This window comes from Nicotiana sylvestris, chromosome 11 (genome assembly GCF_000393655.2).
Source record: "Nicotiana sylvestris chromosome 11, ASM39365v2, whole genome shotgun sequence".
Lineage (NCBI taxonomy): Eukaryota > Viridiplantae > Streptophyta > Magnoliopsida > Solanales > Solanaceae > Nicotiana > Nicotiana sylvestris.
The window spans coordinates 115,508,079-115,520,687 of record NC_091067.1 but is presented as its reverse complement, the minus strand read 5'-3'; the positions used below and the strand labels follow the sequence as shown (position 1 = coordinate 115,520,687).

Here is a 12,609-nt window from a genome sequence, read left to right as displayed (position 1 = left end):
AAAAATTATAGATTATATATATATAAAATATTCATAAACAAATCAATCTATGAAAATATTATCTCAGTATAGAAACATCCTAACTAACTACATTATGATCTTAAAAAAACCAACGATTACACATCAAAATTTGTTATCCAAAACTAACTAACAAATTTTATGAAATATTCTGTTAACTACATAAAATTTTATTTCATTTTGGGTGCATTCTTGCAAGATCTTTTGTTATGCCCTTCTCCTCCGCAGTTGCCGCATGAAACCTTGTACTTTTTTGAATTTATTTCATCATATATTTTGTATCTTTCTTTTTGAGGTCTTCCTGGCTGCCTTTTCCCTCCTTTAGGTGAATTTACTACTTTTTCAGTTATATGTTGTGACACATTCCATTTGTTCTCATCAGGCAGCGGATTTACTGGTATTTCATACGTACGCAAGAGGTTCGCCCTTGTGTAATAAGAAGAACAATATTCTTCAAAAGACTCATCCCTTTGTCTTAAAGCAGCCAAAGCATGTGGACAAGGTAGTTCATCAAACTGGAATTGCCCACAACTACATTTCTTGTTTTCAAGACAAACAATATAGCGCCTCACACCATCTATTACTGTATAGATGTAGTCTGTTGAAGCCCTCACCTGCGAGTACATTACAAACAAAAAAACAATTCATATATGGTTAAAATCAAGCTATTTACAAAATATCTTCAAAATATCTACAAAAATCTACACTATGTTGTTTATGAATTTGATTCAATAAATAATCATATCTTACTCTAAGCTTGTGCGACAATGTTCTGTTGTCATCTAACTCTTTGTTGAATTTGTATCCAAGGTACGTGAATGTACCCTTTGCTTTCAATAATTTTTCTTTCGTCCAACGTTCAAGAAGGGTCCTCATACACTCTAATAGTTCTACTATCAATAACTCTCTTGCATATTTTGTTACAACATTCAACAACTCTGCAGTGTTTGATGTCATAGTCCAAGTTTTATTCACCGTAGCATGTACTCGAGACCATCTATAATATCCAATATCGTATAAGTATACTTTAACACGGGGGTCAATCTCATCAGTTTTTGACATCCTTTCATTAAATTCATCAAGTGTGTATGACCGCGCCATGGCAAAGTATAATTCACTTAGCTTAAGATGTCTCTTCTTGAATTTTGCTCGTATATTTGTCCAAATATGTCACATGCAAGAATAATGTGGCATGCCGGGATAAACAATAGATGTTACCTTCAAGATACTCTCATTCCGATCCGAAACAACACACATATTTGGTCTTTCACCATACGCGAGCTTGAATTGCTCAAAAAACCACTTCCATGATGTGTCATTCTCTAAATCAACAACAGCATATGCCAATGGTAATATGGTACCTACATTATGTGGCAAGAAGCAATTAATTGGCTGCAGTAAAAATGCAGAAGAAGACATATATATACAAACTGCAGTTATTCTACAATATATCTACAATTAATCTGCAAGTACTATAAAAAACATACAAGTTACAATATTTCTCTAAATAAAACTTCAGTACCTGCTGCATCCATTGTACTGGTTGTTAGCATTATTCCCTTATATGCTGACTTTAAAAAGGTCTCATCAATTACTACAACTGGCCTACAATATTCCCAACCACTGATTGACGTACAAATCGCAACAAATACATACAAGAAGCAGTCATCGTCTGTCTTCTTCAATTTAACTACAGACCCCGGATAAGTCTTCTCTAGAATATACAAATAATTAGGCAATTTGTTGTAGGAGTCAGCAGGATGACCTCTCAAAAATTGTAAAGCCTTTTCCTTTGCTCTCCAGGCTTGCATGTAGGTTAGATTCACGCCGTGTTCAGACAACATGTCAAATTGAATGCCTTTTGGGGTGTAAATTGTCTTAGGATCAGAATATTTTGGAATAATCATGCTACCAACTACCATGGCAGTAGGTTTGCGTTGTATGAATGTATTGTTCATTAAAGAGCACGTGTGCTAGTTGTCAAAATTTCTGACCTTGAACATTGTAGAATCATTTATGCTAGTTGCTTTGAAGTGTCATGTACAATTTTCACCAACTCATATCAGCCAGTAGCTACAAAATAAATACATTTTAAACAATGGGTTAAAATTTAGATTTAAAAAAAACTTGTTGTAGCTTAAACAATCACATTATACAATATAAATACAACATAACTACAATTCAACTACAATTCTGTTAAACATTACCACAAGGAAAACTGAAGAACTAAAAAATTACAAATAAACTACAAAATTAGAAAAATAATAATCTTTGACTATTCATATGTTCATACCTTCTAGCACTAGATCTTTTAGCCCTGAATTGGAACTTGTGCATGACAGAATAGTGCTTCATTGCAGTTGAAATTATTTTCTTGTCTTGGTATACTTGTCCTACTTCAATAGAACTTGGTGTACTATCTGTTATTATTATACTTTCATATTCCTTTATAACAGGAGATGTTGGCATATCAAGTAACTTTAGTATTCCAGACGAACCTGCATGAAAATAAATATAAATAATGTTATCACCAGTGTAGATAATTTGTAGAAAGGTTGAAATTCAGTATTTCATATTAATTTTTCAAATTTTTTGTAGTTTTAATGTAGAATAAATGTAGATATTGCAAAAATCCATACTTATATATATATAGTTTATTTGTAGATAAAATGTAGATAATTTGTAGTTCATTTACAAATTGTCAGAATTTCATAGAAAAAATTACATCACACACCTGCAGCTGTGTTCTCATTTGTGATACTCAATTCCATATTGAAATCGCGAACAGTTATACATAGCGGATATGATCCTAAGTTTTTGTTTTCCTTTTTCGTCTCCATGTATACACAAACACCCATATCGTTCCTAATTTTCATTGGAGGACAATGCTCGTTGACAATGTATTTGATTTCTATAATTTTTTCGGATGTATCAATCATTAATTGATGTGCTATTGTAGAAAGTAATAGACTGTAACTTGCATCGTCATCGACTACAATGTCATTGACCTCGAATTCTCTAAATCGACCAAAGCTATCCCAATTCCCATTTGATTGTAGCATAATTGGTATTTTCGTCATAATTGCTTTTGTTGCAGAAGAATTGTAGAAGGTTTTGTCGATTTTGATTTGTGAAATCAGAGAAAAAATTGAAACAGAGTCTATCTCTAAAACAGAGTACGGAAATTTTGTAACGAAGTCGACGATAGTTATTACTGTGCGTGATTTGCGTTGTGGAAGATCTGGAAAATATTAAATTTTCTTTTTTTAGCGCGCCTAAATAAGGAATCCTACAGCTACAATAATTCCTTATTTAATGCATTGTATATATTATGTAGAAATACTATTAACATGAAGGGTAATATGCAAACTATGAACATATTTGGTAATATAGTTTCCTATATAGTATAGGAACGAAAATTTCCCTAAAATATATGCTTGTATATTTTCATTTCATTGCACAAAAGGATCTTTCGTGCATAATGTCTAATATTTAAAGATTTATACATACAATCTTTTTCATTGGCCAGATTTCCCATCTTGCATAATGCTAAGATTTAATGATCTGCACATAGCTTTTTTAGACTTTTAAATTTTCTAGTAGCTTAGCTTTAAAATGTGTGCGTTAAGAGCTTAAATTTTTGTACATTTAGTTATGAATTTATTAATCATATAGTAGCTTTTTTAATACTTAATTAGTGGATATGCATATAGTTTGAGATTTTAATTAAAATTATCTTTTTATGTGTAACATTAAAAGGTGGAAAAAGTTAATTTTTGGATAATTTTTCTCTATAACAACCAAAAAATATTTAAATGATAACAATTATTATGTGTACAACAATCATTCACTATAAAAACAAAAAAATATCTGAACAAACAATATTGTTATACAGAGGTATCATTTTATCGTTTACTTCGGGCCTTCTCTGTTTCTGCTTTTCTTAAGTTTTTTCTTCCTGCTTTTCTTGGTACACACCTAAAAACAATATGATAGTGCTAAATTATACAAACTGAATAAACCAATCAAACAACACTCATTTCATTGCCATTGAACACGCGCACACAAAACCAAAAGAGGTGTTCTTTATACATAAAGCTGATGAATTTGACAATAAAACAAGAAATAATTTAGAAGAGTTTTGACAGGATTATACCTGTAATGAACTGGAGAAGCAGGGGAAAGCTAAGTGATAAATTAACCAGTATTATTTTGAGGCCAGAGGCAGCTGGACCATACATTTGATGAGTTCCAACTGAATTCATCATCTTCGACACGAAATATAGATATACATGTAAAAAGTTTAGTAAAAGTAAATGGGTTCAGTGCAAAAAGCCTTGAAGATGTTGCAGCACAGAGTTGCATTAGAATAACAAAATGTTTAATATATCATAGCTCATACCCAGCAGCCATGAAATGGCGCAATTGGTTTGAAACTGGAATCTGAATTGATGCATACATTGATTACATTAACCATGGGGCTGAAAGTTTCCAAATAGATTTAAAATCATCACATATCTGCATGTTATATATATTGTCCCTAAACTACCTATGGCACCTTGATTTACATGCGAGGATGAATCGAATATTACATGCAAGGATAAAAATGAACTAAACATGATCTCCATTTAGGATCTAGTCTATTCAACTCAGGGATCAGCATGTCCAACAACTTCGTCATCACTATCGCTCTGTCCACTGAAATCCTCTTCACTAATCTCTTCATCACTCTCATCTTTCGGTGAGCCAACAATGTTCTCCTTCTTTGCATATCGCTCACAATACTCTGCATCATAAAATGATGTGTGAACAATCAATGATCATTGGTTTACATTCTCATACATGACTAGAAGTTCCATTTCATTACAAAAGCATATTTACAACGTAGAATATGTGCCTAACATACACGTCGGCCATGGTTGTCAAATTACCTTTCACTTTTTGCTCATACTGATTCTTGTCTTTCATCATCAGAGATGCTGCATCACCATTCAATGGATCCGAAGGATTTGGATATAGCAAAAGCTGTGGCAGAAACACCTCAAATACATTTAAGAGATCTGCACATTGGCATATGCTTGGTCAGATGTGGAAAAGCTCACAGTTCAGGAACATTTTATGAAGTTGTCAACATCTAGGGCTGAATTTCCATAAACAATTTCTTGAAAAGAACATAAATGGAGTGTAAGAACAAAGCTAACTTATACGACTCACGCCTTAAATCAGACACAAGGATGACACCTTTCGTCATTTTCATTTCAACAGAAGATGTTTTCTACATAATCTGAACAGTGAAATGAGAGTTGAGCTTCTGTTATAGACCCTTTTTAAGGTTGTCAATGCCTACATTAGTGCCGCAGCATACAAAAAATTGACTTGTATTAATTCATGTGTACAGCCATGCTTAAAGAAACTTGAGCACAAACCTTCAGTTAGATGACAAAGAAAAAGCAGTTGTGTGAAACAAACTAAAAAGAAGACTTCATGCGTTTAAACTTTCGTTTCACTCTAAAAGTCTTAGTGCTTTGTTCACTTAGCAGTATGCAATTACCAAACATAGGGCTCCATGACTGATTGATGACATCCAAACATACAGAGCCAGACCTGCAATAACAGATGAATCTCGTGAGTAATGGTGCATTACTATCGTCTACGTAGAATTGTGGTACAAAGGTTCAACAAAGAGACTAAAAGATGGAAGACGGCCAACACAAATATGACTATCTAACACATCTTACATGTGACTAACAAAGTAACAGCAAATTGCTTAAAATGCAGAAAGAATGTATATGTTGCTCACAGCTCATCAACATTGGGGTGGAATATTTTGTTGAGAAACCCAATGGAAGGAGACTTGTAAGGATAAGCATCTGGTAACTCGACCCTTATTTTCCAGACTCCACCTTCATAAAGGCCTGTAACAAAATTCATACGCAAAACCAACTAACTCTATCAGTCTGCATTATCTAAGAAAATAGCCTCATCTCCAATAGCAATTCCATTTGAATATGTAATATGCTGCTCTACGGAAAAGCAACAAGTGCAATATTCTGATAGACGAGCTACTTTAGCAACTGAGAGCAGAAATGTCTTGATTGGCTATTCGTATGCTAAAAATATCGGCTAATGAGTGTTAAAGTTATGACACTTTTGAGATAATTAAGAGACAAAATTTTAGGTATCACTGTATATAGAAACTAATCCATGTAATCCAATTAGAATTGCTGCACTCTCTTCAAAAACTAACTTTAAGAAGGAGAAATCCAATCAAGGGAAAAATGATCCTTCAACAAAGTAACAAAACTGATAAAAGACAAAACTAAACTAGTATCTTCGTGACATTACTTTCTTTTGGGCCGTGAAATTCCACGTTGAACTCCGTAATTCCGTCATTTATTGTCTCCACTGTGTAATCACTCATCATCCTGTGAAATGAAAATGAGAGAAAGAAATCTCATGGTGGTAAATGAAAACCTGCCATATTGACTTTCATATGTATTCAGAAACATTGATCAGAATTCAGATAAGATGAAGTAAAAGCCAAACTGTTTAGAATCAGTAAAAATATATCAATGACAGCAAGAAAACCATATCTCGGACGTTCTTACAATTTCATAACATCCATATCTCTTCTTTTGCTTGGAGAAGACATTTTTCAACTAATTATTGATCCTCAAATCTGCGTAATGAAGGCAAGAATTCAACATATAAGTTTGTCTGTTCAATAAACAAGATGCAAATAAAGAAACCAAACAAATAAAATGAGAAATTACATGGCTGTTTTGCACGAGCATAAGAAGAAAATGGTTATTACAACAACGACTACACGCCTTAATCCCAAGCAAGTTGGGATTAGTTACATGAATCTTGCTGTCCATGTCGCTTAAGTACATCTCAATCCAACATTATAAGAATTTAGTTTCTCTAGCACTAGAAGATCTCTATATTTGCTACTGGCAGATATGACTCTGACATTGAAGTTAAAGTAAATTACTAACACCACTAAACCTTAGTCCCAACTAATAGATGTTGCCTATAGAGATTCTTTTTCTTCCTTATATCATATTCTCCACGAGGTTCACGTGGATTTCAAGAGATTGTAGGTCTTTCTAGACAACTTCCTTCAATGTGATTTTAGGTCTACCTCATCCCCATTAAACATATTCAAGGATGGTTTAAATAAAATAACCGACAGAAGATGTCTAGGAAACATCAGCATCGAAAGGGGAAACTCAGTTTCAAACTCATCCCATCAGTGAGTTTAATACTTAATACCATCTCCATTGAGCTGCTCAACCTTCATTTAACTTATTACTAATTCATCTACTGAAACACACGGTGATGCATTTCAAACATTCCAAAGACAAGGGTTCTTTAAAAGTAGCTTTTCTTACAAAACGATGGACTTGAATTTGACTTAGAGCTTTTGAGCAATCATGATGTCAGCACAATTAGATACAAATTAGTATCACCATATCAAGCAACTATATGTGCGGGGTCACATAATATAGACTGTCAGCTTGAGCTGCAACTTGTCATTGCCTCTTTATCAGCAATCTAGTTAAGGGGGGCACTTTTGCGGATGCATAAATTACATGAAATCCTACTAATGGGGAAGTGTGGAGTTAATGATAAGCCTCGGAGTTTCATCTGTTCCTGATAGTAGCATAGCTACAAAAGGGTATCATTTACCAGGAAATCACAATCAAGTTACAGCAACCGCCTTAGTCTTGCTTAATTATTAGTATATATTTCAATAACAACATTTTCATTTGGCATTAAGTGGCAAACCACATCTAACACAATATTAGAACGAAATCTTCACATCCATAATGCAGTTCAAAAAGTAAAATTAAGACAGACGCACAAAAGTTTCTATAACTCTAAAAAGTTCTCATTGCAAAATACTGACAAACTTGACTCCCTCAAATTAGATAAATCCATCCCAAGAACCACAGCACCCAAAAGTTTAATCTAGTCTTGGCAATGCAAACAATTAGATAGGCTGGATGAACCAAATATTGAAAAGATCAAAACTTTGGCAGATTTAAGCAGAAGAAACCCAACCCATCAAAGTAAAAATACCCTTAAATAATTACAATTCATTCAATTGCCACAACATGCAAACACAATACACAACATCAAGACTAAAGTTCATATGAGATAAAATATCAAGATAAACTTAGACTAACCAGAAATATGGGCAAAGTAGAAGATCTGAATTGGACAAAACAATCAATCAAAAGAAATAATAAGAGAGAAAAAGGACAACAAAATAAAAGGGAAGGGGAAAAAGGGGAAAGTGTCGACATGTTGGCGTTGAGGCGGAGTTGCATACAGAGTTGAAAAGGGGCACGTGCTATGTGCCAACAACTCACCACAAATTACGTGGCTTTGTTTTGCGTATTGCGTTAATCTTTTTTTTTTTACCATTCCTTGCATTTACCTTGGCTTCTTCTTCACTCACTCCACTCCCCATTTATGTAACTGAACCAAAAAACAAAGGTACCCCATGTCAGTAGTATACCCGTATTTCCCTCTTTTCCACTACTTTAAATAATGGGGTTATTTTATCTGGACAAATAAAATAAATTTTGTTGGCCTTAATATTTTTCGCTTGTTTAATGTTCCTTTTGGGAAATAAGTTTTTTGGACTTGACTTTCTTTGAACAATGGAAATGCTTTCGACATTTCTGTTTGATGTTAAATATATCACCTGAAACTACCATTTTCCCCCATTTCTACATTAGCAAAGTTTTTGCAATTTTTTTCCTGCTCTTTTGTACTTGTTCTGCTTAGGCTTGGGCAACGAACCGGGCTCGGCTAGATTGTATTTTAGCTCAGCTCGAATTGGAATGTGAGAAGGAAGGGGGGAAGAAAGTGGAAATAAAACAAAGATCACAAGTGTACAATTTTGAAATAAAGTGCTTAATATATTCATTTTGGTGAATTGATCAAGTACCAATGTAAAACAAGAGCCCAATTAGGACTTCATAAGTTTAAAGCGTTGCAAAACAATAGCACTTAAATTTAATAATGGCAGCGATACATGAATCTGATTTATCTGCACTTTTGACGTTGTAATTTAACGTTATTTGGCAATAAAGAGAATTCTCTTTCTTCCTGTTTGACTTGTGTTCAAAAAGGAAATGTATCATTATAAAGCTCCCAACTGTAATGCATTTCTCAAATCCATTCATTAAAAAAAAAACCACAATAATTGTAAAAAGATCCGCACATCCAATTCGAAGTTTAAAGCAATAGGTGGTTGTGTTCTCAGAAAGAAAGTGTATCATAATAAACTCCCAATGGTAAAGCACCTCTTCACTAATCAATTCATAAAAATAAAAAATAAAAAGCCAAAAATAATTGAAAAGAATTTGAACATCCATTTCAAAACCTAAAGCAATAGGTGAACCTTCTTACAAACCTATTTATATCCAATGTGGGACTACTATAACACTCATCAGCAAAGCTCGAGAATAAGAGTTTTTTCGAGTTCGGAGCTTTAAACTAACCCTCAAGAAGCCACAATTAACTCAATTTCAACTAACATCAAAATTAAAACCACGTAAATCAGAGAGAAAGCGCGACAGTCAAGTCCCCCCTTAAAAAACCATAAACACATCATTATTTTCACTCTGTTATTTATTTTCCTCTACTTTTTTTCCAGTGAGGTGCGGGAGTGGTTGGGCGGCAATGCCAGCCATGAAAAGAACTACCTCCTAGCAAATATGGAATCCCTTTTCCCCGCTGAATGCAACTCCAAACAGGAGAATCAGAGAAGTCCACAGCCATGGTTGGTAGTCACCCAGCACGCTTAAAACTATCTCCATAGTAATACGCTGACCCAACCATCAGCACAACTGTACCACCTTGAGCAAGAACTCTAGCTCTCATTAGTTGCTGACCTAATTGAGAATTTCCCCGCTTGAAACTAATTAGCCCTGCTGTGAGCACTCCTGCAGTGACAAAGGCACCTGAAAATCACAAAATCGTTAATTGCACAATGAGAATATGAGTTAGACAAAGTAAGTTCTGCTATTGACTAGAGTGTTCAACCACCATTTAGCAAAACATGAAATCAATGGATGATCAACGAGGATCCGAAGGACTACAACGACACATAAAGGAAGATAATGCAGCTGAAACTCCTACAATACATAATTCTGCAGATGTGCCGCTTCTAAAGAATTCATATAGAAGACCCAGATGACCTCTCCTTACAAGCAGAAACATCTAGCCCTCCATATAAGACCAGAATGAAGGAACTAGGGTAGACATTCTGAGCAACATTCTCTCCCTACATGACTTACATGCTCAGTACAAATAAAGCAGGCATCAGAACCTGTTCCTCACCACATGTAACTCAAACTGATTACTACTAAAGAACTTGAGCATTAGGGTGGTTTTGTAGGTTCGATGTTTTTTAGGCTTTTGTTTCATTCAACTATGACACAGGCAGAATTACTTTTTTGCTTGCTCAAAGGTTGGATATACAGTTGACTCAGTCATGAATTTGCAAAGTTGCATCATTGCTGTTTCTAAAAAGGAGAAGTTAGTTTTCACATTTGAGCTAAACACCAAGCTGTGAAGTTATATAGCTGAGTCTATAAGAACCATTAGACACTTAACCGGATAATTACCATCATTTGACACCCCAGATGTAAGCAATCTTTAACACTCTGTACCCTGCACAAGTCCTAAATAACGTTTGAAGCATGCCTAAGGCTTAAAATTAGGAAATTAGAAGTGAATTTAGCAAGGCGGGTGCAAACAGAAGGAGAAACTAGTAAAAAGAGTTGCCGGTACAATTGCAGGCTTAGAGTATTGCGATACAGCCGAGCTACCAGCAGGATTACTGCATTGCAGTAAGGCCAAGCCACCTGTGTCATGTGAAGTTGAGTTTTGGCTGCCCAAGTTTTTGTAAAGGGCTAACGCATCACAGACGGGAACATTACTATGTTGCTCAAGAAAGGTAGCAAGTAAGAAAGTAGCCAAGAATGTGAAGGACCCCTCCTATCTTAATCACAACAAGCAAGAGAACATCCTATATCTCTTTTTTTATAAGGGCATTCCTCATTGACGAGATAACCTCCTATATTTCAACTAATTAGGTAATAGCACTTGAGGGACATAAACTGTCTTTTTGTTTTAATAAGGTATCTATAAACTGTCTTTAATACTAATATGGATCATCTGAGACATGGTTCAAAAATCAGCACCATTTTCTCGTACAAATGAATATAGTATCATGTAATAGGGAAAGAAGGAAGGAGTAACAGAATGCAAGAACTTCAAGTTCAAATACAAAAGTTGCAAGTTTCATTTTAATCATTTTATGAACCGAGATTGAATATTAGCACCCGTTTCACGGAATAAATTCGAGCATATATTAAATATTGTATGTGATCTGATAATTTTTGTATATTTGGAGATATATAAGACAAAAGTACAGGTCAATTGGCATACAACCGTCAAACTCTTCAACGGAAAAACCCAGACGGAAAGCATAACTAAAAGCTTAAAATTGAGCAATAATTGGATAGATACTTATATAGAGACAACATCAAAATGAATACAAAGTTGAACTATACTAAAAAAAATTAGAGCAAAAGTTAAATTAGGGTTTGAAAAATGTACCAATAGGAACAAGAGGGTTACGGTGGCGCTTGGTATCGGGGAAGATTGAATCCAGTTCTGAATCAGCCATTCCCATCCTTCTTCTATCTCAATTCCCCCTATATAATAGATATCCAACAACTTTGGATTTTGTTTTTCCTTTTTCAAATCTAATTTTCTCGTTTCTGTTTTCCTCTCTTCCCCCGAGTCGTTTTAGTCTCGAGTCTTTGAGGTCTGAAGTGTAACTACGTGTGCCGCTCTCTTCCCCTCTTTCCTCCTCTTTTTCTTTTCTTTTTTCCCTTTTCCCAAGTACACCCTCTATTCCAATTTACTTATATCATAAAATTTATATGATTATAATACAATTAGTATTCTTAAATAAATCATAATATTTATGTGACTAATAACTATAAAATATTTTTATCAAGAGTAAAATAAACTATTTGAAATTCGATTATATATATATATATATATATATATATATATATATATATATATATATATATATATATATGTATATGTCATTCGTTTGGAAAAAAATAAGGAAGTAGTGTAATATAAATTGAAATGTGTTATAAATATATTATATTATGGATGTTTATTTAGTATTCCGTTGTAAATAAGTTTCCTGAAGAAGCTTATCCATACGGGAATCCGCCGTAAATATGTTTATCTATTTAATATTCTATTGGAAATAAGTTTCCTGAAGAAGCTTATCACTTCGGTACCCGGTTATGGATAAACATTATCCCCGGTAGAAGATTATCCATACCGGGTACAATGAGCTTATCCTTTCAGTACTCCGTTATGGATAATCATTACCTCTAGTAGAAGATTATCTATACTGGGTACAATGAGCTTATCCATTCAGTACTCCGTTATGGATAAACATTGCTCTCAGTAGAAGATTATCCATATCTGGTATAGTAGCAGCTTACACAGCAGCTTGCAGTGGCATCTTACACAGCA

At 34.1% G+C, this 12,609-nt stretch overlaps 3 protein-coding genes across 5 annotated transcripts; all 3 read right to left on the bottom strand.

Annotated features, from left to right (window-relative positions):
- Nucleotides 1-188: 188 nt before the first annotated feature.
- LOC138881527 (uncharacterized) lies at nucleotides 189-1,940 on the bottom strand. The gene is made up of 3 exons (XM_070161761.1): nucleotides 1,541-1,940; nucleotides 1,237-1,379; nucleotides 189-632 (listed from the first exon to the last, which is right to left on the bottom strand). Exons 1-3 carry the CDS (start codon nucleotides 1,938-1,940, stop codon nucleotides 189-191), a joined length of 987 nt encoding a protein of 328 aa, XP_070017862.1.
- A 2,437-nt stretch (nucleotides 1,941-4,377) lies between these two features.
- LOC104241171 (ubiquitin-conjugating enzyme E2-23 kDa-like) lies at nucleotides 4,378-8,497 on the bottom strand. 3 transcript variants are annotated; one of them, XM_009796091.2, is made up of 7 exons: nucleotides 8,397-8,497; nucleotides 6,627-6,697; nucleotides 6,364-6,443; nucleotides 5,819-5,933; nucleotides 5,570-5,622; nucleotides 4,950-5,078; nucleotides 4,378-4,804 (listed from the first exon to the last, which is right to left on the bottom strand). In XM_009796091.2, exons 2-7 carry the CDS (start codon nucleotides 6,668-6,670, stop codon nucleotides 4,668-4,670), a joined length of 558 nt encoding a protein of 185 aa, XP_009794393.1. In that variant the 5' UTR covers nucleotides 6,671-6,697; nucleotides 8,397-8,497; the 3' UTR covers nucleotides 4,378-4,667. The 3 variants fall into 3 exon arrangements, with proteins under 3 accessions (XP_009794393.1, XP_070018605.1, XP_009794391.1); XM_070162504.1 differs by lacking the exon at nucleotides 8,397-8,497 and adding an exon at nucleotides 8,329-8,349; XM_009796089.2 differs by lacking the exon at nucleotides 8,397-8,497 and adding an exon at nucleotides 8,211-8,333.
- An 887-nt stretch (nucleotides 8,498-9,384) lies between these two features.
- Nucleotides 9,385-11,942, bottom strand: LOC104241170 (RING-H2 finger protein ATL48-like). The gene is made up of 2 exons (XM_009796088.2): nucleotides 11,662-11,942; nucleotides 9,385-9,998 (listed from the first exon to the last, which is right to left on the bottom strand). The coding sequence occupies exons 1-2, from the start codon at nucleotides 11,735-11,737 to the stop codon at nucleotides 9,826-9,828; spliced, it is 249 nt and encodes an 82-aa protein (XP_009794390.1). The 5' UTR covers nucleotides 11,738-11,942; the 3' UTR covers nucleotides 9,385-9,825.
- Between the last annotated feature and the right edge of the window lie 667 nt (nucleotides 11,943-12,609).